Raw genomic sequence first — 27,025 nt, forward strand, 5'->3', positions numbered from 1 at the left:
AGTCAGTATTTGAAGTGTGAATAATCTAAATTGAAAAGTGTAAAGTACACATCAAATTTTAAAGATTTACTATGTAAAAAAATATAAAATATCTCATAAATAATTTATTGATTACATGTTGAAAGGTTACTCTTAGTAATATTGGGTTAAATAAAATTAATTTTACTTGTTTTTTTTAATGTGCCTACTAGGAAATTTCAAATTACATACATAACTCACATTATATTTTCATTTGTACTATGTTGCTCTAGACCTTGTCATTATCAATAAATTCAAATTCTTCACATTCTCAATTTTAAAATCCAATTTTATCACTAGCTCCTGTCCTTCGAGTTCATTTCATTCTCAGGCCACAACTCCAGCATTATTTCAGCCTCACCGGAACCTATAATCCATCAGTTCCACTAACTTTTCACTGTCCCTCATCCCCTCACATCCTTATTGCCCTTCCCCAGTTTCAGCCACATCAATCTTTTTTTTTTTTTGGTTGTTTTCTTTTTTACACTAAGCAACCTACAGGGTTGTTTTTTGAGCACACATCAATCTTTTTTAAAGTTTCCCAATCTCGAGGTAAAAAGATAAAAACAAAAATGAGTCTAGCGAAAGTTAATATTTAAATAAAGATATTGGCATCTTGGTTTTCTTTTGTGAATTTTCTGTTCATGTCTTCTGACCATTTGAATTGTAGCTCTATAAACTGTTTTATTTCCTCATATGCTTACGTAGTAATCTGGGACTGTGAAAGCCGCGTCCTGCATGGCTTGGGTTCGGGACTTGGAGAAGGGCCACGCACAAATGAAGAGACTAGACAAGAAATATAAATTTGGAAATTACAGGGGGCCAGGCGGAGAGTCTTTCTCAAGAGGAAAGGCTACACTGGTGCCCAGGCCCTGCCAACTTTTTATTCAATTTTAGATACAGGTATTGCCCTTATTCAGGCAGGCAATTCCGGTAGCAGACAGACTATCTTAAAGGTCAGTAAATATTAGTAAAGATTTACTTTGAGACTATTAGGTCAGGAAATTGCTTGAGCCACCATTTTCTCGACAGAACAATCGGTGCATAGCTTTTAGCCCTTGCCAAAGCTCAAGGTCAGTCAGCCTTCTGGGTTCCTTGTTTGCACTTTCTTGATATTGTAGACAATGGGTAGCTTCCAGCATGGGACATAAAAGCAAGGTTGACTTATTTCATCTCCCCTGCCATATGAAAGCAGAAGAGACTTGTATTTCACTCCATGATTTCAATTTGCCTTTTCTACAATAGAAAAAACTGGGAATTCTTGCCAAAGTGGTTGTAATAGGTCTGAAAGAAGAAATTAAGGAAACCTTCATCTGAGTGAGCCACAATGAAGAAAAGCAGCAAGAGGTGTTAGATACAGCCTGGTTCAAATCCTAGCTTCACTACCAACAAGCTATTTCACCTCTCTACATCTCAGTTCCCTCATCTGTAAAATGAGGAATAAAGCTTGTATTAAGTCATGATTAAATTAGTTCATATACATAAATAAAACAAGAAGTCTCTATGTGTTGCAGCCGTTATTGTCACTGTTGTTATTACTGCATACGTAGCCTGTAGTTAGGAGTTTAGCATTTTCTTAGAAACATTATAAAGAAGCACAACAAAGAAAATTCACAAGATATATTTCATTTGAATAAATATGTATTCATTTATTCAGATAATATTGATTCAACAACTGATGTATAAAACACATTGTATACCACACATTGGGCAAGCTACCTAAACTTTCTGACTATGTTTCCTCTGAAAACATACTAATAACTGCTTTGAAGTGAGGTTATAAAAACTAAAGGATATGGAACCATACCTGGTATATAGGAGGTGCTCAATAAATGTGTTTACGTCGTCTATTTTCCCTAACGGGTGTATAACGATGACTAAGATGTTGTCTCTGCTATGAGAACTTCCTTTCTCTTTTGTCTTTCCCCCCATTTCCTCCAACTGTGTTAACCATATGATTTCCCCTGCTTTTGCATCGTATTCCATCACCCTGCATAGCTTGCAGTGTATTATATTGATTTTTTCCCCAGCTTTTATAAAATTGTATTGCTTTTTGTAAACTATCCAGTATTTGAATTTCCAAGTTTAAGCAGTAATATAATGAAAAAATGGCTTTCTACAGATGTGGCTGAACTTAATAGAATTTGTTCACTCACCTTCCTAAGGTGTCCATCTGGTGTGGCTCAGTGGTTGAGTGCCGACCTATGAACCAGGAGGTCACGATTCCATTCCCTGTCAGGGCACAAGCCTGGGTTTCAGGCTTGGTCCCCAGTAGGGGGTGTGCAGGAGACAGCTGATCAATGATTCTCTCTCATTGATGTTTCTATACCTCCTCCTTCTCTGGTCCTCTCTCTGTAACCAATAAAAACATATTTTTTAAAAAACATTTCTCCAAAGATATATAACCCATATTTTTCTACTTTTATCATTCTATCCCTACAAAGACAGTCACACTAACATTAATAAATATAAATAATTGAATCTTAGTAGTCCCTACCAGGTTCACTAAAGTAACGAAGCCCCCCTAAAGTCACCCCAAGATTAGGCATGGTAAAGAAAAGATTAGTGAACTTGAAGAAACAGCAATATAAACTTCAAAATGAAACTGATAAAAAAGATCTCACTCATTTGTGGAATATAATGAACAACATAAACCGATGAACAAAAACATCCAGAGACAGAGAAGCATCAACCAGAAGCTCAAACCTCAGAGGGAAGGTAGGAAGGGTGGGGATAACAGGGGAGAGATCAACCAAAGAACTTGTATGTATGCCTATAAGCATAACCAATGGACACAGACACCAAGGGCGTGAGAGCATGAGCGGTCCTAGCTCTGAAAGCCAACAGTTTTGCTGTCCATGAGACTCACAAGACTACAGCAAACAGAAAATCAGTTGTTAACGGGCAGAAACATTCCCTGCAGGTATCTCCCCAGTGCAGAGGGAGCAGGCAAAAAATGTCCATCTCCCAGTTTTGCAGTTTGAAGGATACTGCCTAAGGTCAGAATTCTAATTTAACACGACTAGGAGCCAACTGCAAGTCTTCCTGGAGACTAAGGAAGCTGGCAGACACCTTTCTACCTTCTCTCCTGAGGCCACTCCAAGTCACCAGTATCTCCCTGGAAGGAGCTAATACACACAACTGTACAACAGCTTTTGTGCTGCCACCCAAGGGACATGTCCCCAGATCTGGCTCTGGTAACCAATGAGCTTCCATTCACGAGTCCCACAGGACCATAGCAAACAAAGAACCAGTTCTTTTATTTATTTTAATTTTATTTTTTTCAGAGAGGAAAGGAGAGGGAGAGAGAGAGAAAGAAACATCAATGACGACAGAGAATCACTGACTGACTGCCTCCGGCACCCCCGCACCTCCCAGTGGGGTTCAAGCCCACAAACGAGGCCCAGGCATGTGCCCTGACTGGGAATCGAACTGAATCGAACCATGGACTCCTGGTTCATATGCTCAACCATTGAGCCACCATAGCGAGGCAAGAACCAGTTCTTATTCCAGCCATATCCCCAGGGCTCAGCAAAGGGGGAGCAGGAAAAAAAAAAAATTATTTCCTAATATTTCTCTAAAAGGGACCTATTCACATATTTTAAAAGATACTGCCTGATCAGGTTTCTAACATAGCAAATATCTAGGGCAGTGATGGCGAACAAATGACATGCGTGTCAGAGGTGACACTCGAACTCATTTTTTTGGTTGATTTTTCTTTGTTAAATGGCATTTAAATATATAAAATAAATATCAAAAATATAAGTCTTTGTTTTACTATGGTTGCAAATATCAAAAAAATTCTATATGTGACACGGCACCAGAGTTAAGTTAGGGTTTTCCAAAATGCTGACACGCCGAGCTCAAAAGTTTCGCCATCACTGACCTAGGGGCTAACTGCAATCTGCCCCAGAGAGCAGGGAAGCCTGCGAACACCCCTTACCCACTTCCTCCAGCCTGCTCCAAGTCGCAGTATCTCCCTGGAAGAACTTTTCAGTTAGATGTAGTCCCACTTGTTTATTTTTGCTTTTGCTGCCTTGGCTTTTTGTGTCAGATCTAAAAAATCATTAAGACTAATGTCAAGGAAACAATGCATTCTTAAACAACCAATAGGTCAAAAAAATCTAAGGGAACTTAGAAAGTATCTGGAAACAAACAAAAATAAAAGTACAACATCAAAACTTATGAAAGCAGTACTAAGAAGTTTGTAGCGATAAATACATTAAAAAAGAAGGATCGCAACTAAAAAATCTAAACCTACAGCTCAAGGAACTAAAGAACACACTAAACCCTAAGTTAGCAGACAGAAAGACATAATAAAGATTAGAGCAGAAATGATTGAAATAGGAAATAATGTAAAAAATAAATAGAACTCTTAGTTGGTTTTTTTTAAAAGCAGATTTACAAATTTGACAAACCTTTAGCTAGGCTAAATAAGAAAGAAGACTCAAATAAATAAAACGAGAACTGAAAGCAGGGAGTTTACAACTGATGTCACAGAAATAAAAAGGAATATAAGAGACTCTATGAACAATTATATGCCAACAAACTAGATAACCTGGAAGAAATGAGGCAATTCCTAGAAACATGTAACCCACCGAGACTGAATCATGAAGAAATAAATTTGAACAGACATATAATTAGCAAGGAGATTGAAGCAGTAATTAAAACACTCCCAACAAAGAAAAGCCCAGGATCAGAAGAATTAACACCAATTCTCTCTAAACTCTTCTTAGGAATTGAAGAGGGGGAAAAAAATTGAAGAGGGAACACAATCCTATGAGGCCAACATTACTGATACCAAAACCAAATAAAGACATAAGAAAAGAAATATTAATTAATGTTCTTGATTAATCCTATATAATAAAAGCCTAATATGCTAAGTGTCCAGTTGTCTGGTGACCAGTCGACCGTTCAACCAATCAAAGCATATATGCTAATGATATGCTAAGGCTGATCAACCACTCACTATGATGTGCACTGACCACCAGGGGGCAGACGCTCAGACTGGTAGGTTAGCTTGCTGCTGGGGTCCTGTCGATAGGGACTGAGCAAGATGGGCCAGACACGCCCTCGAGCCTTCCTGTGGTCCCTCCCCGGCTGGCCAACCTACCAAGTCCGAGTCCCTCCCTGGCCCTGATCGTGCACCAGTGGGGTCCCTTGGCCTGGTCTGCGCCCTCTCACAATCCGGGACCCCTGAGGGGATGTCAGAGAGCCAGTTTTGGCCCGATCCCACAGGCCACTCCTCTCAGAAGGGTGCCAGACACAGGGCTCATGGCTGGCGAGCACTGCTGCAGCGGCATGAGCCTCTCGATTGGGACTGATGGGGCATGAGCCTGTGGCAGGCGCAGTGGGGCCTGGATGAGCGGAAGTGGCAGGTTGGAGCTGCAGGTGGCGTTGGACTGTGGGTTTTGGCCCGATCCCCGCAGGCCACCCCAAGGGACCCCACCCATGCACAAATTGCAAACTGAATTCAACAGCACATTAAGAGGATCACACACCATGACCAAGTGGGATTTATACTTGGAATGCAGGAATAATTCAATATGCAAAAATAATCAATGTCATACACCACATTAACATAATCAAGGACAACATGAGTATGGCAATCAATGCAGAAAAACTCAATGCTGTTTTATGATAATAGATACTCAACAAACTAGGAATAAAAAGAAACTACACCACAGAATATAAGCCTCATGAAAAGCCCACAGCTAATACTGTACTCAATGGTGGAAGAATGAAAGCTTATCCTCTATGATGAACAAGGCAATAACCACTCTTGCCAATACTATTCTACACAGCACTGAGAATTCTAGCAAAAGTTATCAGACAAGAAATTGGAAAAAAAGTAAAATTATCCCTGCTCACAAATCACATCATCTTATATATAGAAAAAAAATTTCCAGAAAAAAACTTACACCTAAAAACAATTTCATCAAAGTTGCAGAATACAAAATCAACACACAAAAATTATGTTTCACTGCACTAACAACGACAAACCCAAAAGGGAAATTAAGAAAATAATCCCATTTACTATAGCATTAAAAAGGATAGAGTACTTAGGAATAAACTCAACCTAGGTCGGAGGTTAAGTTGGATTCCCTGTCAGGGCATGCCCAGGTTGTGGACTCCATCCCTAGTAGGGAGTGTGCAGGAAGCAGCCAATCAATGATTCTCTCTCATCACTGATGTTTATCTCTCTCCCTCTCTGAAATCAATAAAAATATATATTAAAAAATAAAGGTGTTTTTATTTTGATTCATTGCCTAGAGAATATTTGACATCTGATAAATCCTTCTTCGCCACGGAGTTTTGGGGACTCTTCTCATCCTGCTCCCCTAGCCTTATGAAGTTGTTCTTTATCTGGAATACCACTTTCTCCTTTGCTAGAGCTCAATTATTTTCAAAGCAACCCTGGCAAGCACTTTCATTGAACGCGCACGTATTCACAAAGTAATCAGAGAAAATGTTATTTCCCCTGTTTTATAGATGAGAAAGAGGCTGCTAGGATGAGAACTGGGACTATTCAGAGGCGTGGCCCAAGACTTTCATTCTCAATTGTCCTGACTAGTGGAGCCCCCAGGCTCCCTCGCTCTCCAGTTTTTCCTCCACATTCACCCACCCCTGCTTTTATCAGCAGTACGAGGCAAGGCACCGAGAAATCCTCAGAAAACAAGCTCCTTCTCTGGAACTGCTGATTATCTTGAGGTGGGACAGACAACCAGATTGCAACGTGGCACAGGGAGCTCCAAGGGCAAAGAAGATCGAGGGTGCAAAGAAATCTCAGCTCCTTTTTACTATTATTATTATTTCAGAGAGGAAGGGAGCGGGAGAGGAAAAACATCAACGATGAAAGAGAATCACTGATGGGCTGCCTCCTGCACGCCCCCCACTGGGATCAAGCCAGCAACCTGGGCATGTGCCCTTAGCCGGAAACGAACCCGGGACCCTTCAATCCGGAGGCCGATGCTCTACCCACTGAGCAAAACCAGCTAGGGCTCAGCTCCTTTTTAATACCTTTTGAACCTAGCATCCACCGTATGCCAAGGGCTGTGCTGTTTTCTGATACCCCATGTCCACATCAGGAGATATGGTCTATGGGTCTGGAAGTTAAGTAACGTGCCCAGGATAGGCGATCGGTGAAAAGGGCAGGTTTAGGGCCACTCGACTTTCCTCTGGGACTTTCCCGGTCTACAGGCTCTGCCCTCGGAGGCAGGGGAAGGTGGACAGATACTCCCCACGTTGGTCAGAGTCTCACCGCTCACACGACCGGGACCTCGCTCGCTGGGAGCCCGCCCTGGGCAGGAAGTCGCTAAGCCTGCGGCCGGCGTCCCTGAGCCCAATCAGCGGCGGAAGTCCCGCCCCCTCCGAGTCACGTGCCGGCCAAAGATGGCTGCGTCCGCGCGAGCAGGTTGAAGGTTGCGGTGAGCCGTAGGGCCGAGGAAGGCCGGAGCCAGCGCCGAGGGCTGCAGGGAGAGCACAAGGTAGTGCGTCCCGCGGGGGAAGTGCAGGAGGTGCCTGGGGATCAGAAGCACAGCGGGAATGAGATCCCTGGACGGGACGGAAGGGGAGGAGAGGAGTCGGCCCTGCGGCGCCTGCCGTCTCATTTTCCACCTTAGAAGAAAAGACCTTATGTTTAAAGCAAGCCAGGAGGAAAACAAAACAAAAACCTGCACTTGAATTTAACCCCGGGCTTACTGCCAACGCATAGGGTGCCCTGGGCCTAACTTAATCTTCTGAGGCCTCATTGCCTGTCTCAGAGCCGTCCTGGGTGAGGAGCGATGGCCGAATATTCAGGGAAAAGGGATCATTCACGGTTGCCCTGCTCTGACACGCACCCCAGCTAGTGCAGGGATCAAGCTACTGGCCTGGGGCCAGATGAGGCCTATAGTGTCTGTACAGCCAGCCAGCTAAGAATGATTTCTTACATTTTAAAAAAGTATTCAACAAAGACTATCTATAGGTGACCGCAAACCTAGAATACTATTTGGCCCTTTAGAGCAGGGGTCCTCAAACTTTTTAAACAGGGGGCCAGTTCACTGTCCCTCAGACCGCTGGAGGGCCGGACTGTAGTTTTAAAAAAACTGTGAACAAATTCCTATGCACACTGCACATATCTTATTTTGAAGTAAAAAAACAAAACGGGAACAAATAGAATATTTGTATTTGCATGTGGCCCGCGGGCCGTAGTTTGAGGACCCCTGCTTTAAAGAAAAAGTTAGCTGACTTCTGCTGTAGTGAAATTGTTGGGTGTGTGTCTTCTACTTACTGAATAATACCAAATTCCTTTCCAAAGTGGTTTTCCCCAAACTGGATATAATTAGATATGTCCAAAGATATGAATATTTATTATCTTCCACCTGCAACACGACTTACCCTACATTCTTGCCAGTAATTGAAATGGTCAGGGTGTGTGTGTGTGTGTTTAACTAACTTAAGCTCGCATATTCGTATCACTCTGGTTTTAATTTCTATTTCCCTGATTATGAGGTTAAGCACATTTTTATGTTCATTGGCTCTTTAGCTTTCCTTTCAGCAACGTGCTTGTTCAAACCTGTTTTCAATTTTTCTGTTGGGTTGCTGGCTCTGTTCTTGTTGATTTGTACTTTACACATCCTGGGTACTAACTACTCTTGTCAATTATATTGCAAACATTACTCTCACACTAGCTTATCTTTATGGTGTCTATTGATGAACACAAGTTCTTAATGTTAGTTTAGTATTAATTTTGTGTTTTTTGGTGCTATTTGCAAATTAAGAATATTTTTTAAGGGTTATAAAAATAGTCTGTATTCCTAGAAGCTCTATCCACTGCTTTTCATGTTCTGATTCTATTTCACTTAGAATTCATTTTGGGAAGGGGGAAGGTATGGTGTGCTGTAGATTATGAATTCAATCTGTGTATCTAATTCTCTTGAAATTATTAATGGTCTTCAAAAGGCTTTTTATAAGCCCTTTTGTTGTTTTCTCTAGATATACCTTATTGAAAAATGATATTTTTAATTTTTTTAAGGCTCAAGATGGAAAATCATGAATCAGATGATACTTTCAAGCAAGAACACATTTTGGACATCATAAACAGAAAAATTAACCAACTTCCAGAAGCAGAAAGGTAGGATCCCATCTTAATTTTAAAAATATCTTTTACTAGGTGAATATTTATTATCTCAAATTTACTTGGTTTCTGTGTAAATAACATAGAATATCAGAAGAAAACGTTTTCTTGCCTTGAGAAAACTAAGGCCCAGCACAATTAACCATTTAGCTTGAAGTGAAGGCTAGAATTCATATCTTTGGACATATCTAATTCTATGATGGTTCTCATTTTTCCTATTTGGCTTAGCGTATAGTCAAATGTACATTTGTGGACTCATTAAAATATCAAAACTTTAAAATAGCTTTTAATGTCTTTAATTCATATTGTCATTATGCAGACCATGATAGAGAAGGCCATTTAACACACATAGCTAGACAAGGAATCTCAAGAGAATAGGATCATGGTTAAAAGATCTTTAAGGTGTTATTAAACAGAAAAAGGCTATGTAGGAAATGTACTGGTCTGTGAAGACAACAGAATGAACTACAGTAGTTTCTTTTTGGAAAACAGATTTAAGGTAGAAAAGACCAAAAGGAAAACACATAGTAATCCTGGTGCCTGGTGATGGTAGGGTGGTGGCAGTTGAGATAAAAATTGGATGGGTTTGAAGTACAAAGTAATTTTACACACCATGTATTTATTGCCACTTGTTAACTTTGGTCTTGTATTTTACGTGTTTAGTTCATATGTCTAGTTATTTTATGTACCTCATAAAATGCCATGAGTGGCTAGTTTTATAGGCACTTTTTTGGGAAATTGACTGGTAAAGGGTCTACTAGATAATTTTGACTTACTGACTCATTAACTAAAAAAATGTAACTTAAAGCTATAGTAAATTAAACCCTGGTTGGGAGATAACAAACTTTGCTATTCAGATTCCAGTTGTATGTGTTTTGTTTACATATTTATTTTTATATTTTACAGTAATATATTAAAATATGTAAAAATGTGTGGGCAAATTGTTTACTTCTGAGCATTCACTCTTATGATTAAAATAGAGATGATAAATATTGAACAGGATTGTTATGAAGATAAGATAATATTTTAGAGGAAGTGTTGAAATTTCTAACTCCCACAAAAACATTCGTGTTTTTTGTTGTTTGGTGGGTTCTTCTCTGGGCTCTCATCACTCTTTAAAAATTATCTTAGGTTAAGTTACTAAACTGCCTCTCTCCTATGGCTATTACCATTTATTCAGACATGTTTTATCTTCAGTTTACATGTCTTTCATCCTCTAATTATAAAACTGAAAACAGTGAAGGTTGATGGTAAATGTTTTTGCCTTGAGCAGCAAGTCTGTCTACAGTATCACGATTGCGTGAAAGGTTAAGAAAAGTAATACCTTTTAGAAGTTCCATTACTAATTGACTAGGAAAGCTGTGCTAAGAGTATTAAATAAACATAGAAGTTAGAGAGATCATTGTGTGGCTAGTTTGGCTAAGAATAATGGAATTAGAAAATAAATATATTAAAAGAGACTTTGCGTCAAGGGATGGGTGCATGATGCAGTGTGCAGATGGTGTTTACAGATTTCAAAACCATACACTTGAAATCTGTATGGTTTTATGAAGCATGTAACCCCAATAAATTCAATTTGAAAAAAAAAAGTAATGAGAATTTTCAGAGATCAACACCACCTGTGTTGTAGATGGCAAGGTAAGGTGGTAAAGTTTAATGGTAGGCTGAAGAGTTTGGAGTACTTTCAATATCCAGCAATAATTTTAGGCATTATTTTTTCCAAAACGAAAGAATGCTCAGAACATTTTTTAAATTAGCCCATACCATAGCTTAAAAACCACTTCTTATCTCAAAACATCAATTACTATTATTTCAATGGGTTGTTATAAGGTTATCCCTTACATGTTAGTCCTCTTCCAATCCCTGAATCCTGAAGCTAATGCTTAGAGATGAACTGAAACATAATCTTCACCTCTTTGAATGCCTTCTGTGTGTCAGGTGCTATTGAAACCAAGAGGAATTTGTATCCATTGTCCTCAACTTGTTTACAGTGGGGAACACTAGTGGAGAACTCCTTATAATGTGTTGTGCTAGAGAAGGAGAAGTATTAGGTATTTTGGGAGCCTAGAGGAGAGGCATCCAAATCACTCTTCAAGCTCTTCCTGGCTATCTATATTTGAGGGAAATTTCTATACTAATATCTTTTGCAAAATCACAAAGTATACTTAGTAAAATCTAGATGTATCACTGTACCCTCAAGTGTTACCAAATTCAGAAGCCTTTTAGAATAAAAATCTGTATGTAAAACATTTTAAAGGTTTTTTGTTTTATGGAGCTATAAGGGATAAATGTTGTATCCTGTTAAGTCCTGGTTGGTTCTCTAACATATGCCAGAAATGTTGGGAGCTCCCTAACACACAGTAGAGCCAAAGAAATTACTATTTTCTTCTTCACCCACTCAGGAATCTACTTGAACATGGCTCAACATATATTGGACTTAATGCTGCTCTCTGTGGCCTAATAGCAAACAGTCTTTTTCGACGCGTCTTAAATGTGACACAGGCTCGTATAGCTGCTGGTTTACCAATGGCAGTGATCCCATTTTTGACAGCAGACATATCTTACAAAAGTGTTGTAAGTTTACCATTGAATACAGGTAAATTCCATTTCACTATCCCCATAGTTTGATTTGGTATATATTATTTGCACCTTATATTAATTGTTAAAATGGCAATTAATTCATATTAGTATGGACTACCAAACAAGTGCACATACATGGCAGTTCTAAATACTTTCCTTTATCTAACTTATCTTTCCTACAGTGCTTAGAATAAAGAATATTTTGAAACTTAATTTTAAAAAATGCTGACCGCCTTAGTTTTTTAAAAAAAAAATTTACAGAGAATTCCTTAAAGGGAAAAAATATTTATGGGAATAGTAAACCTCTCAAAGCACTTCATGTACATACCAGAATTATTAAATGTATGGAGATTTGATTTCCTTTTGACAGTTTACCATATGTGCCAAGTGCTTTGAGTATAGCTAATCATGAAAAAGGTTTTAATAATTTAAAATAAAAGTATTACTACAAGTGGTGGTGGAGAGGGAAGCAACTCATTTAAATTCTCTTCTGCTAAGTGCTGCTCTCAATTTGTTTAAATTATATGACTGTTTTGCTTGAATCCCTATAATCACTGTGGAAAGAACTTTTATGGTCCAGGGAAACCTATTGCCTAATGAATTGAACAGACTGATTGAGGAAAACATTAAGTTACGACTTACCTTTCTATTTTTAATATACTTTATACTAATTTGGAAATGAATAAAGAATTTCATAAAGTCACACTATGTAATGTAAAAATATAAGATGAAGTATAAATTGTAAAACAAAATTCCCATAGATTAAAAGTTTAATACACGTGCAGTAAGCTGAATGCAGCGCAAACCAAAATTATATTCAGTCAAGTTCAGAAAAAATTAGAGAATTTTTCCTAGGATGGTCATCAGTTACTCCTAGCTATTTTAGGTTATCTGTACATGTAATTATACCTTTTAACATGCCTTACAGAATTGCATTTGCTCTATCACTGCCTGAAAAATTGAGTCTTTGTGACACATATAAGGCAGCGGTTCTCAACCTGTGGGTCGCCAACCTGTGGGTCGTGACCCCTTTGGGGGTCGAACGACCCTTTCACAGGGGTTGCCTAAGACCATCGGAAAACACATATATAAACAGTGGTTCTCAACCTTCCTAATGCTGCGACCCTTTAATACAGTTCCTCATGTTGTGGTGACCCCCAACCATAAAATTATTTTCATTGCTACTTCATAACTGTAATTTTGTTACTGTTATGAATCGTAATGTAAATATCTGATATGCAGGATGTATTTTCATTGTTACAAATTGAACATAATTAAAGCATAGTGATTAACCACAAAAACAGTATGTAATTATATATGTTTTCCGATGGTTTTAGGCGACCCCTGTGAAGGGGTCGTTCGACCCCCAAAGGGGTCGAGACCCACAGGTTGGCGACCCACAGGTTGAGAACCGCTGATATAAGGGGGCCTTGCATTCATGTTTGCTTGACTATCATGATCTTCATCACCACAACTCATTTGTTTTCTAGGTGATTTGCATTGTGAAACCTGTACCACAATACGAGGTGGATTGGTTGGACTTGTTTTTGGTGGTCTGTACCCTGTTTTCTTGGCTATTCCTGTGAATGGTGGCCTAGCAGCCAGGTAGGATTCTTTGTTTTCTCATAATCATTGAAAAACTTTAATATATAAATGATTACCTAGAAAATATGTAATTTAAAACAGCAAATACATTTTCTACAGCATTGTTACCTTTTGATTTGAAGGAGTTCAGACTTTTTCTTTTCCTTATAAATAACTATTCTTAAGAATTTGAAAACAGCTCTTGAAACTTATCACATTGTACCTCTTGGGTGTGTAGTTCAGGTTGGTAACCTTAATTTACAGTTTGTTAATTTAGAACTTACAAAGCTACAAATAATATTTTAAGCTCTAAAACCATCCTATATAATAAAAAGCTAATATGCAAATCAACTGAACAGCAGACCGACTGGTCACCATGACACACACTGACTACCAGAGGGCAGATGCTCAACCAGGAGCTGCCCTCTGGTGGTCAGTGTGCTCCCACAGGGGGAGCGCTGCTCAGCTAGAAGCCCTGAGCCGGGTTCACGGCTGGCAAGTGGAGCGGCAATGGCAGGAGCCTCTCCCACCTTTGCAGCATCGCTAAGAATGTCCCCTGAGGACTCCCGGAATGTGAGAGGGTGCAGGCCAGGTTGAGGAGGCCCCCCCCCAACCCCAGTTCACAAGTTTCTAGTGTTATATATACAATGTTCTTAAGAATTTGAACACTTCCACTAAGAGCATTTCCATCAGAAAATGTCTAGCTATAAGCCTTCTACTCCAAAATAATCGTTTTTCTCTGAACTCTTATATCAAGCAGTCTATGCTCTATGAGCCTCCATTGGTGAACTGAAGAGGCAAAAAAAAAAAAAAAGCCCCAAAGAGACAGTTTTGAGGACTAATAGTAGTAATACCTTAATCTTTAAACTATTTAACTTCTGCTGAGACCGGTTTGGCTCAGTGGATAGAGTGTCGGCCTGCGGACTAAAAGGTCCCAGGTTCGATTCCGGTCAAGGGCATGTACCAGGGTTGGTTGCGGGTACATCCCCAGTAGGAGATGTGCAGGAGGCAGCTGATCGATGTTTCTTTTTCATCGATGTTTCTAACTCTATCTCTCTCCCTTCCTCTCTGTAAAAAATCAATAAAATATATTTAAAAAAATAAACTATTTAACTTCTGAGATTAATACATACATTGTATATTGGTTTGCCACTTGACACAACGATCTTTTTTAGTGAACTGTTCTTAATATTTTCTTACAGGTATTCCTCAGCCCTGCTACCAGAGAGAGGAAACATCTTAACCTACTGGATCAGAATTTCTCAACCTATCTTTAGAAAGATGTTATTTCCCATTTTGCTCCAGACTGGGTTTTCAGCATACCTTAGTTCTAGGCAATATAAACTACTTATAAAGGCTCTTCAATTACCTGAACCTGGCCTAAAAATTCAGTGATTGTTAAGCAAATGTGTACACAAAAATAAAACTGTAAGAATAACCAATGTCTACTATATGAACATCTATATATATAAGCCTAAGTGACCGGAACGACTGGTCACTATGACGCTCACCACCCAGGGGCAGACAATGCAGGAGCTGCCCCGTGGTGGTCAGTGTGTTCCCACAGCCAACCTCCCGTGGTCTTTACCCACTCCAGCCGGCAGGCCCCGATGGTCCGATTGGGGCCAGCCCCTGGGGCTGGGACAGGGAATTGGGGGTGGGTGGCAGCGGACGTGGCCCCTTTCCCAGGAGGGCTGAGGGCTGGTTCCCTCCTTGGGGCCAGTGGCCAATCTCCCGTGCTGTCTCTCTCCACTGCCACAGGCCCTGATCGGCCCGCCACCCGCCTGCCAGGGTGGCAACGTAGTGGCAAGGGAAGGAGGAGGGGGGAGGCAGGGAACTGTGTGGTGGGGGGGTGCCGACACCGGTGGCATCAGTGTGTTCCTTCTGCGCCCGGCCCGGCCACCATTGCCTCCTTGCCAGCCAGGCCTAGGAACCCCAACCGTACACGAATTTCATGTACCGGGCCTCTAGTAGACTTACAATTTATCATGAGGTACAACTCTAATGAGACCTACTAAATACCACTAAAGGCTACCCACTTAAACAAGAGCCTGACTTCTCTAGTTTGCCCACTAGTGTCTTTACCACACTTGCTCTATGCCTTTAAATTAGGCAGAGTTTGATCTTTAACAGAGAAAAAACAAAACAAAACACAACCATAAAACAGTTTACAGTGAAGACTTCATAATGAATCCAAACAGGAATGAAAATGGGGGATGGAGTGGGAATATCAGTATACCACCAAATGTTATTTACACTTCAGTTTCCTAATTCATTGTTTCCACTGGTATTAATCCAGACTCTTAGAACATTTTCATTAACCTTCCTCACAGAGGGATCAATTCCAGTATTCTTTACAGATGGTTATTCAGGCTCAACTTGAGCTCTAATTATATAGCTACATGCTTCAAAAGTCACCTATTTATATCCTTGGAAAGCTATAGTCTTAGAGGACAGGCTGATTACCTTTGAAGTTCCCATCTAGTATGGAATAGTTCTTTACAATCACAGACTTTGAGCCTTTGTTTAAGCTCTGTGATGCTAAGCAAGTTAACTAGCCTCTCTGGCCCTCAATGCTCATCATTAACCTCACTCAATATTGGTATTACATAACATGTAATTTGCCTAACATAGCACCTACCTGATGCTATCAGGCACTCATATGGTAGCCATATTCCTATTGCTACTGGTTTTTTTCTGAAATATCCTAGTCTTTCTTTACTTCCTAAGATAGATTATTTAAATATTAGACATGACCTATTGTGTTCCCCATGCTAAAACTTTTTTTTATTATATTTTTTATTGATGTCAGAGAGAGGGAGAGGGAGAAACATCAATAATGAGAATCATTGATCAGCTGCCTCCTGTACACCCCCTATTGGGGATGCAGCTGGCAACCCAGGCTTAGGCCCTGAACTGGAATCAAACCCTGTCCTGGTTCATGGGTCAACGGGAACCACACCAGCTGGGCCCCTTCCTAAAACGTTTGATCTCAATTCTTTAAATGATTTTCTTTTGTGACAGCATTTAAATCAGCATTGTCCAACAGAACTTTGTGATGTTTTATATCTGACTGACAATGTTAGCTACGAGCCATTGAGCATCTGAAATATGACTAATGCAAATGAGTAACTTGTAAATTTTATGGTTTTAGCCACATGTGGCTGAAGATTACAGTATTGGACAGCACCTATCTAGACCAACCAATACTTTTCTGATGAAACAAGCCAACTGTACCAAACAAAATATTAAGTGATATCACAGATCATATTTACAAGTATCTTAACTATTCCTTCCAAATACTATATTAGTGACAACGGTTATGATGTTATCCTACTTAAAATTATATATAAAAAAAGGAGAACATAGTCTATCATCTAGAAGGAGCACCTTCATGAAATAGGCTTTCAGTATCTCTAAAGAAGGCAATGCAGCTGAAGATTATTTAAGTGAAATTTTAAAATTACATTTTCAATTTTTCAGAAAGCAGATGATTTACCTTTAACAGGTATTTAAAAGGAAAAAAAAAAGTTACCTATTTTACAAGCTAAAATATCAAGATAAAGCTCTGACCCCAAATTATGTATTTCATCTGCATTCTGTCACTTTTATTTAAAGCAGAGTTCTACCTGTCACAGTGAAAACAAGGATTAAAAGTTATTGCTAACTTCAAAAAAAAGAAAGCCAAAATACTAAATTAGACTTCTTAAAAAGCAGAGAAGGGTATAATCAATTTGGATAACTTAAAACCCACTGATGCAACTAAATTAGTGCAAACTGTTTCCTTACATATCCTTAAACATTCCCACAGTATTTATTCCCAAGCATACCATCTATAATAATAAAAGCGTAATATGCTAATTAGACCGGATGTTCTTCTGGATGAAGGCGGGGCTGCCAGGGAAGCTTGGGTTCCAGGTGCCAGAGGGAAGACGGTGCCGGCAGCTGGGGGAAGGAAGGCCTACTCTTGCACGAATTTCGTGCATCGGGCCTCTAGTCTATAAATAAAATAGAATTCACAACGGCTTCAGGATCTCTTTCTAATGTCCTTTATGTCATGTATTTCTTAAATCATCTTTTCAATTAATAAAATGGGCAACATAAGCCAAAGAGCATGTTATTTCAAATCTTGCTATAAATCTACCTTACCAAAATTTTTGGTCAGGGGGAATATGACATATGAATCTGCATTATAATTTAAGGAAAGTCATTTGTAGCCAAGACCTAAAGAACACTGCCTCAGTCAGGAAAATCATTTTTAATAGTTCAGTGACAGCAAACTATTTAAATCTGTCTTTTACAATTTACAGTTATTTGGCTCTAAAAAGAAAGGATTCATATATTATACTTAATATAAATTTGTAATATAAATTTAGTGTACTATAAGTACACTGAAATCCAGAGGGGGAGGTCTAGGAAACTGACCTCAATGGGTATATAATAGGAAAGATACAGAATTTGGAGGCACATTCTAAAGGAAGTTGGCTCACCAATAAAATTCGTCTGAATATTAGCAGAAGTACACAAATGCTCAAAACACCATTTGTGACTGGACCTATGTATACCAACACTTTTAGATTGTAAAATTAGAATAAATAAAAACTGAGCAAAACATTCTCATCAAAACAAGTAATTTTGGCTCAATAAAATTTTAAAAATTAGAGCCTGTTGTATACTGGCTTCTTTTAAAAAACTTGGGGAAACAGCTGAGTAAGAAATCCTGAATGCACAAATTGGGGAAAAGTAAAAAAAATAGGAATAAAAACACTACTGTCAATAACCAAAGCAATGAGAAAGGAGTTAGTGAGCAACTTTCTATATCTTAAAAAAAAATTGTTTTTCTCTAATTTTACATTATGTTCCTAATGATAAAGCTACTTTCTGAATCAAATTTAAAATACCTCCAGATTAATTCTTCTTCACTTTGAAATAAATGACCATTTGTAGTCTAGATCAGAGCTCAGTCTGATAAGACCACAGGGAGTAACTGGTGAAGAGAGTATTGAGGTATTAAAGTTCAAATGTGTGAAATATATTGTGCTTGCCAAACAAAACATTCTACAAGTTTCTAATGAAAAACCTCCTCCTTTTTGATTCCTGGCTTAAGTGGTTAACTATCCAGGTTGTGAAGAAAAAACACAGTAAAATATAAAAATAAACATTTGGGAGGGTCTCAAAATTTTGTATTGATAATGTGTCTGGGAAAAAAACTAAAAACTTAAAAATATATTACTACCTCGTTATCAGATTGTTTAGCTTAAAAACCTAAGTTAGTAAGACCTTAAACTAAACCTTCAAAATGCTAAACTTGGTAATCACATCTTTTAAAGAATAATTACTCATTAAAAGTGAATTATTCACTGTGTTCCATCAAAGCAGAATAGTTGATGCCTAATCACTGGTTGTAGAATTACAATCGGCTGTACTGTTGGTACTGTAAAAACACCTATTAGTCACTGTAGAAGCTACTGGGAAGTCTGCTGCCAGGCGTAACAGACACTGAATACACTTAGAATATAAGAAACTGAGTGGATTTAATAGGTTTTGTATAATACTATATAATAAACTGTATAGTAGTTATAGTAAATTATTCTGGAAAGAAATAAGAGCTAATGTCCTACCATTTCCCACGTCTATCATCTGCATACTTCCCAAATGTAAGATAAGATAGCATAGCTAGGTCTAGACCAGGTAAAAGAATGTATTAACACAATCCAACAAAAATGAAATAAAACAATCCAGAGTTTTGAGTGTTTTTTTCACACTGTAATAAACTGGAGAAATGTTTCGATTAAATAAAACCACCCCATATTCCATGAAAAAAGCCACTCCCATCATCCAGAATACTAAAGCCCTTACATAACACTAGGGAAATTTTAATTAAGTGAAACAGTAGAAACTAGTATACCATTCATTAGAAAACTCGAAATATTCAAAAAATTTTGTGTCAAGTACTCAGAGAAAGCGCAAGAAGCCAAAACCTCAGAATCCACACATCCTGATATTACCCTGAATTGCAATTAACTACCCACACATTTTATCATAAGTCAACTTTTTTAAAGATATACAGACAATGCTTCTATTTAAAAAAATTACTCTTTATAGTTAAGGACTTGACATTAACTTTCATATTCTACTTGGCAAGATCTGTCTGTACTTCAGATTATCTTTCATGTTCCAGGAAATACAAACTCATGATATGCCTGTGATCTCTGATGGCTTGTTTATCAATTCTACTCCACTAAACATAATTCCATAGAATGTGCTCTTGATTATGTAAAGAATCTAATACTCCTTGATGAAATACTATAATCTCTTCTCCAATAGTTACAATTTTTAAAAAGGTATTCGAAGAACTGAGTATCATTCCTTTGAAAGACAAAAAAAAAGTATAATTTTGTTCCAAAATTAACTTAGTCTCATGTATTTCTATTAAGTCTTTCAAGGATTCCAGAGAATCTTTTCAAATCTCCATTTCTGGAAAGTGAAACCACTACAGCAGTAATTTGGGAACTTGAAAATGGCATTCATTTTTTCAGCAGATGCCAAATTTTTGACAGACATGGCTCCCACAACTACTTTGTTACCATCAGTCCAGTCAGTTAACAGGTTGTAGGAAAAGATTCGCTTTTGCAGACACTGCTAAGCTGTTCAAAGAGAAGAGAGAGAGATTAATTTAGTGATTATAAAATGTACAAATATTTAAAATATTTTGAACACTTTTTGTCGGCTTATATCAGAGGTGTGACTACATTTTTACAAACACGGACATTTTAAGTCAGGTCAAGGAAGTACAGAAACATAGTCAATATGATAGAAAGAGTAGGTCAATATGATGTTATTCAGTTAATGTATGAATTCCTGTCACCATCAGAAGACAAATATTAAAAAGCGACATCTGTAGTCTAGTTCTGTATCATTTTGCCATAAAGGCAAAATTCAGAGGGAAAAAAAAGATTGCCCAAATGCTATTTTCATCCATTACAGTAAATAAAACCAAACCGGAAAATTTCAAAACAATCCATATATTCCAGAAATCTTTATACAACTATTATTCACCAGAACACAATTTTCTAAAAATAGTAAGACAACAGTTTCATATTAATCATAACTTTTTTAATTAACAAGTAGTGAATAGGACACTTTTAAGATATTGTTTACTACATACTGAAATAAACAGATCTGTTGTAAATTCAGAAACTCAAGACATTTACAGTAAAATGTGTTTATACATAAATATGACCAAATTTATTTAAAGCCCCTATTAGACAGGTCCTAAATACATGCAATACCATGTAAAACAAGACTATGAAGTTGATGCAAAAAATGACAAAAATCACTGAGTCACCAAAATTAGAGGGAAAAAAAAATGAAATGGAAACTAAGAAAAGACAGTTAAAACATAAGTAACCTAACAAAGCAGCTTTAAAAATAGGTGATACTAATCTCCACTTTCAAAAGTTCTTAATCAAGTATTTTCAAAAACTGCCATTTATAAAATGACATTCTAAAAATCTACACTTGGAATTTCAAAACATCCCAATTCAGAAAGCTTTTGACTACTGTTTTCCCCAGCCACAACTTCAAATAATGCAGGAAAAGCACTGATGTTAAGGAAGAAAATATCCCAAGGAATGGTATAATTCTTAGAAAAACGCACTTACTGCTTCCAGAACCTTTAAGACCCACAGTCAGCATTAACAATCATTTTTCCTATTCTCATCCATTATTTTTCAATGTCATATTAGAGATGAAAAAATTCTTTGAGCCCATAACTGAAAGATCAACAAACCTGGTTTTATTATGACACCATATTTTTGTCATTGGTACTGCACAAAATTATATACAAAGAAATATATACAAAATGTTCAAGTATTAATTAAATTTCAATTCAAGACTTCTGTTTCAAAAATCTACATTTAACATATTTCATAATGATAGCACAAATTAGTCATTTTAAATAATTTTCCAACTACTTTTGGTTTATATATATATATGTTTATGTATAATTCAGTAGGCACTAAAAATCCATGCAGCTGCATCGTGAGGGGCTTGCTCCTGCACTTAGATATAAGCAGATTCATAACTCCAGGCTGTGAGTTTGGCTACTACCCATTCATGCTCAAGTGCAGAAGATGGTTTTACAAAATTGCTGTGATGCACTGGAAACCAGAGACCGTTAAGTCTCAACTAGTATTATCTAGAAACAAAACATTTACAGTTGTGCAAGAACAAGGATTCCATTTTCATAACCAAATAACAACAAAATAAAACATTTTGTGTGTAAGGTAACTTACATCTTTGGACTGCTGGAATAACTTTTAATTATGAACATTTTAAAAGAAAAGACAGCAGAAGCCCTGATATTACCTCTTTTCCTCATTTCTTATACTACCTTTTAAAATAAAGCAGGAAATGTGGCCAGCAGCTGGTCCCGTCTCTTCTGCCCCAACAGCTGTATCCACTTTAGCACAAAGAAAAACAAGGATGCTAAATAGGTATATACTTTATGAAACAGTGATGTTTCACAAAGAATTTCTTTTCTTTCTTTCTTTTTTTTTTTTAAACAAAGAATTTCTTAATGCCTGTTACACTGAAGGCCACCATAACGCAATTTATACAACTGGACAATAGGCAATAGAGAACTTCAAGGGAAGAATATATCCCATCTTTGGAAAAAGTGTCAATCGTGTCATTAAGTAGTCAGCACCACTCAATTTTTAAAATAGCTTTGAAATATGGAAAATAAGATTCTTTGTGAAGCCTCACTTTACATGTTTTCATTCACATTTCACAACCTTCAAAATCGAATCATACATAAATTTAACCTAAAATTTTAATACAACAAAAATAAAGGTGTTCAACAATTTATTCATACTCAGTGATAGGGTCATCACTGTGCTGGTCCTCAAAGAAGCATTTCATTAACCATTCTTAGTCCTCCTTCAATTAGCTAACACAGGAGTCTGATACGCATGTTAATTTCCAACTTGTCTAACAGTGAGATATTAAAATCTGTTCATCTGAATATTGTAGTTCTAGATCTCCTACTTAAAACTAAAAGGCATTACTGAATATTTAAGAGTTATTTTGTTGTCACCTCCAGCAAAATAACTATCACCTTTGTGCATGCCCCAAACACTTATTGGTCAACCTCTGCAAAGTTGCTCTAATACTGGAATTCCAATTTGCACCTTGTACAACTCGGAACTTCCATTCAACTTCACCTGTTTCACTGTCTCCAAACTGTATCTCTATTAGCAGCTTTCAGTGTACAGTTGGAATCGATGTCATCCAAGGCCATGTCCACACTGGGGACAGAAGAGCTAGGTACACGCAAGTCTGAACAAGGGGACACAGTAACAGCTATTTCAACCATGAAGAAGCATCTTAAATACATTACTGACCAGCACAAGTCTGTTTCCAGGGTGGACAGGGCCCAAATTACATTCCCCTCCCGCCTTCCAAAAAAGAAAAAAGAAAAAGAAAAAAAAAAAAAACCACACGCACACACAGTATTGAGATGTTGCCCATTAAAGTAGACTAAGCAGCAGAGCATGAGCGGTACGTGAAGAGATGGAACCTTACCAGGTGGTGAGGCGGGAACCACTGTTCTGTAACCCCTACAACGGAGCCTGGCAGGAAGGAAATCACCTAAAAAAGAAACTGTCAGAGAGATTTAATAGTCACATGTTATCATTGGGAGTTGGTTACAGTGTCACATTCATGCTTTTAGCTAAACACTTAAAAGACTCAATATTACTTTTTTTTTTTTCTCTCCACCTGAAATGTGTCCAGTGACGATGTCCCACTAAGGAGTTTGACATGGTGTTAAGGGAGCTGAGAGGGGGAAACGCGGGTAAAGAGCAGATTACTTGACCCTACATTTTCAGAGAAGACGACGCCTTCCGGGCGCACGCCGAGCAGAACTCCACCGACACCTTATCCTTGTCCACATGGAGGCACACTCCTCCCGCCGCGTCGTCCTCTTCCAGCAGGTCCTGCGGCGGCTGCTTCCCCACCGGCAGCGCGTAGTCGTGGTCCCCGGCGGGCGCGTCCCTGAAGAGCGAGGTGGTCAGCCGCAGTCCCACGCCGCTCAGCCGGCTCAGCAGGCGAGCCAGGCCCGTCTCGTTGGCCAGGACGGCCCGCAGGTAGCGACTCTCCTCCTGCAGCGCCTGCACGCGCTGGCCCAGCTCCCGGTTCTCGGCCCGCAGCTCCTGGTTCTCGGCGGCCAAGCCCCGCACTCGACTCTCCAGCCCCATCACGTACTCCTTCTTCTTCAGCCGGTTCAGGCGCGCGGCCGCCGCCGCCGCCTTCCGGGGGCTCTTGGTCGCCGCCTGGTTGTTGTTGTCGCTGCCGCCGCCGCCTCCGCCGGCCTTTCTCCGCCTCTTTTCACCGCCGCCACTGTCACTGCCGCTGCCGCCGCCGCCGCCGCCGATGCCGTTTAACAGCCTCTGCAGCAGGTCCGAGAAGCGCTGCATCTCGGCGGCCGCAGACTCGTCGTCGTCGTCCCCTCTCCACAGGCCGCCGCTCTCCGAGCCTCCGCCGGACGAGAGGGGCCCGGGCGAGCTGAGCCCGGGCTCCAGGTGCCAGTCCGGTTGCCGGGGGTCCAGCAGATCGGCCAGTTCCAGCCCGGACAGGAAGTCCATGTCCTCCGTCTCGTCCCCGGGGGCGCCGGCGATCGCCTCCTCCTCCATCTCCTCGGGCGAGGGCGCGCGCCCCGCCCCGCCGCCGCCGCCGCCGCCGCGGCCCCCCCTCCCGTCCTCCAGCTCGGCCTCGTTGCCGCGCGGCTGCTCGCGGCAGGGAGATCTGCAGGCCGCCGGCTCTTCCTCCGCCGCCGTCGCCGCCGCTGCCGCGCGGGTCCGGTCCGGGGGCGGCGGGCAGGTGGCGGCCTGCGCCGGGCTCTCGCTGCGGGCTGGGGAGTCGGTGCCCGAGGCCGCCAGTAGTGTGGTCAGGCTGTGCCTCATGGGGCCCGGCGGCCGGCCCACGTAGGCCCCGGCCTCTCCGACCGGGCCTCGCGGGCCCCAAGGACCCCCGGCCCCAGCGCGGGTAAGCGGGGAGCCGACCACAACGAAATGCAGGGGAAGGTCCGAGGCGCCTCCCGCCCCACTTGGCTGGCCGACCCCCCACGCCCAGGCGGGGGGAGGGAAGAAAGAGCCAGGCGGCGAGGCCCCGCGATGACTCGCCCTCGCCACCCAGACAACGGCCTGGCCGGAAGGCAGCGATCTCGCCCCAGCCCCGCCCACGGCGTTTCGCGCTCCGGGGCTCTAGTATCGCGAGATTACAGGGAGGGATGGAGTGGGAGTCATTCCTGCGTTCCAGTGATGTCATGTTAACAGCGGCAAAAAATCAACAAAACTCCGAGTTTATGGGGGGAAAAAAAAATGTCTCTCTGTATTCTGGCCTCCACTTCCAGTGAAACTACTGTCTCAAAATTGATCTTTTAGGTAACAATTTTTTAAAAAAATATATTTTTTTATTGATTTTAATGAGAGAGAATCATCAATCAGCTGCCTCCTGCACGCCCCCTACTGGGGATGTGCCCTTGACCCGAATCGAACCTGGGACCCTTAAGCCCTCAGGCCGACACTCTATCCATTGAGCCAAACCGGTTAGGGCTAGATAACAACTTTTTAAAAATATATTTTTTTATTGATTTCAGAGAGGAAGGGAGAGGAGAGAGAAACATCAATGATGAGAGAGAATCATTGATCGGCTGCCTCCTACAGGCCCTGCGCTGGGGATTGAGCCCGCAACCCAAGCAACCGGGGCCTGTGCCCTGACTGGGAATCTAACCATGACCTGGTTCAAAGTTCTGCACTCAGCCATAGCCACACCAGAGGGTACCAACTTTTGAATAAGTTTAAAGTTCTCCTGGATTGCTTTTAAATTTAAGACTGGTGGCCAGATCCCTCTTGAAATTGCGCCTTTCCCCTTCCGTTATAATACAAGGTCTTTTCACTCCAACACTTATAGAGTACTGAAAGAAAAAAGGTAAATAAGTAAGGCATTCATATATAACTTAATTTTTCCAACTTTTTCTTATAAAAACTTCCAAGCATACAGAATATAATACAGTATTCACTCCAATTCAACCCAATATCCAGACTAAACAATTAACGTATTGACATATGTGCTTTACCTGCATATAAGTGTTTGTAAAACATATTTTTGCTGACTCAAAAATCCCAAAATTGCAGGTGAGACACACCACCCCAACATACTTCAGTATGCATCTCTAAGAAATAAAGACATTCTCTTTTATAATCATAGAACCATTATCAGGTCTTGAGAAAATGAACAATCATTTGTTAATACTATCTGCTACCCAGGCCCTATTCAAATTTCCTCAGCTTTCCTCAGAATAATCTTTTATAGCAAATATTTTCTTTTGAGTCAGGATCCAAACAAGAGTCACTTACTGCATTTGGTTGCTATGTCTTTGTGGGATTCCCCCCACCTCAATTTCTCTTTCACTTTTTAGTTTTTCTTGATATTGGTTTTTTGAGGAGACAAGGTCAGTTGTTTTGAAAATGCACCACATTCTGGATTTTTTCCTCATAGTGTTGTTTATCTTTGTTCCTTTAATCCCACAAGCTTTTGAGATTGGAAGAAGTTCCCAAATACATTAGAAATAAAACAATTTAAATTTTTAACAACCAAGGCCACTGAAAACAAGGTGAAATAGGAAGGAAGGTAAGGAGTTCTTAAAGAGGGAAAGGTTAGTGTCCAAATAGTGGAGACATAGAAGCAGAGAGAGAGAGAGAGAGAGAGAGAGAGAGAGATTTTCCTTTGTTTGCTCATGAGTAAAGTGAAAGTGGTATGAATTCCTTAACCTTTCTTCCAGTTCTTAGGTTTTAAACTTCTCTAGGGAATAAAGTAGCAGATAACCTCAACAACAACTACTTTTACATGGCTGTTTATTAGATAAATAGAAAGCAAGTTCAAGGAAAGCTGGACACTGATAGGTCCCCAATATCCAGAACAGTACCTAGTACAGCTTAGGCTTCAATAAATATTTCTTGAATAATTGAATGAAGGTTTCCAGTTTGGGCTGAAGACATAATACTTAAGGCCAATTAATGAAAACAATTATGCCAAGAACAAAATGATTATGATCTATGGTAGCTAGAAGAATAAATAAATGGCCTCCATGTCCCTTTTAACCTTCCAACTAGGAAAGGTTTTATTAAAATAGAATACTGTACAGTTCAAGGTGATATATGTTCTAATCTGCCTTGAGGTACAGGTGTTTTGTGTGACTGGTAATCCCATCCAACTGCATTTTCTCCTTAGGAAAAATTCAAAATCATGGATTGATTTATTATATTTTCCCCAAATTACAATATTTTGGTTTAAATATACACGGCATAAGAGCCTCTGCAGTTGGACTAAGAGTCAAGCAGAAAACTGAAAGAGAAGGAAGTTTTTACAAGGTAGCCGCAGAATACAAAAAAAAGGCAAGTGAAGCAAGAGTAAACCCAACACAGCTGATATGGCTCATTGGTTGAGCATTGACCCAAGAGGTCGCTGGTTCGATTCCTAGTCAGGGCTCACTGAGTTGTGAGCTCTATGCTCAGTGGGGGCCATGCAGGAGGCAGCAGATATATGTTTCTCTTTCATCAATGTTTCTATCCTTACTTTAACAGAAATGCTTCTACTGTCTAGCCCAGTGATGGCGAACCTATGACACTCATTTTTTTGGTTGATTTTTCTTTGTTAAAT

At 39.8% G+C, this 27,025-nt stretch overlaps 2 protein-coding genes and 1 long non-coding RNA gene across 11 annotated transcripts; 1 reads left to right on the plus strand and 2 right to left on the minus strand.

The window, feature by feature from the left end:
- Positions 1-882: 882 nt before the first annotated feature.
- Positions 883-7,319, minus strand: LOC139017401 (uncharacterized). Its single transcript, XR_011472856.1, has 3 exons — positions 7,280-7,319; positions 2,175-2,370; positions 883-1,302 (listed from the first exon to the last, which is right to left on the minus strand). It is a non-coding gene; the product is annotated as an uncharacterized lncRNA (long non-coding RNA).
- Positions 7,320-7,382: 63 nt separating this feature from the next.
- On the plus strand, positions 7,383-14,738 carry TMEM126A (transmembrane protein 126A). Its single transcript, XM_070425775.1, has 5 exons — positions 7,383-7,505; positions 9,035-9,133; positions 11,539-11,732; positions 13,207-13,321; positions 14,503-14,738. Exons 2-5 carry the CDS (start codon positions 9,042-9,044, stop codon positions 14,693-14,695), a joined length of 594 nt encoding a protein of 197 aa, XP_070281876.1. The 5' UTR covers positions 7,383-7,505; positions 9,035-9,041; the 3' UTR covers positions 14,696-14,738.
- A 457-nt stretch (positions 14,739-15,195) lies between these two features.
- On the minus strand, positions 15,196-24,502 carry CREBZF (CREB/ATF bZIP transcription factor). 9 transcript variants are annotated; one of them, XM_070425770.1, is made up of 5 exons: positions 23,186-24,502; positions 22,889-22,966; positions 22,528-22,642; positions 21,696-21,764; positions 15,196-19,947 (listed from the first exon to the last, which is right to left on the minus strand). In XM_070425770.1, the coding sequence occupies exons 1-2, from the start codon at positions 24,265-24,267 to the stop codon at positions 22,951-22,953; spliced, it is 1,098 nt and encodes a 365-aa protein (XP_070281871.1). In that variant the 5' UTR covers positions 24,268-24,502; the 3' UTR covers positions 15,196-19,947; positions 21,696-21,764; positions 22,528-22,642; positions 22,889-22,950. The 9 variants fall into 9 exon arrangements, with proteins under 9 accessions (XP_070281871.1, XP_070281870.1, XP_070281867.1 ...); XM_070425769.1 differs by lacking the exon at positions 22,528-22,642; XM_070425766.1 differs by having other exon boundaries at positions 21,696-22,642.
- Positions 24,503-27,025: the final 2,523 nt, after the last annotated feature.

Source organism: Myotis yumanensis, unplaced genomic scaffold, assembly GCF_028538775.1.
Source record: "Myotis yumanensis isolate MYYU_CA2020_CCGP unplaced genomic scaffold, mMyoYum1.0.hap1 SCAF_10, whole genome shotgun sequence".
Lineage (NCBI taxonomy): Eukaryota > Metazoa > Chordata > Mammalia > Chiroptera > Vespertilionidae > Myotis > Myotis yumanensis.

Excerpts from the sequence above, each read along its gene's own strand:
- TMEM126A (XM_070425775.1), top strand. The coding sequence starts at position 9,042 with ATGGAAAATCATGAATCAGATGATACTTTCAAGCAAGAACACATTTTG. Across the intron at positions 9,134-11,538 it reads CAACTTCCAGAAGCAGAAAG|GAATCTACTTGAACATGGCT; the intron begins GTAGGATCCCAT and ends TCACCCACTCAG. Across the intron at positions 11,733-13,206 it reads AAGTTTACCATTGAATACAG|GTGATTTGCATTGTGAAACC; the intron begins GTAAATTCCATT and ends TTTGTTTTCTAG.
- CREBZF (XM_070425769.1), bottom strand. The coding sequence starts at position 24,267 with ATGAGGCACAGCCTGACCACACTACTGGCGGCCTCGGGCACCGACTCC.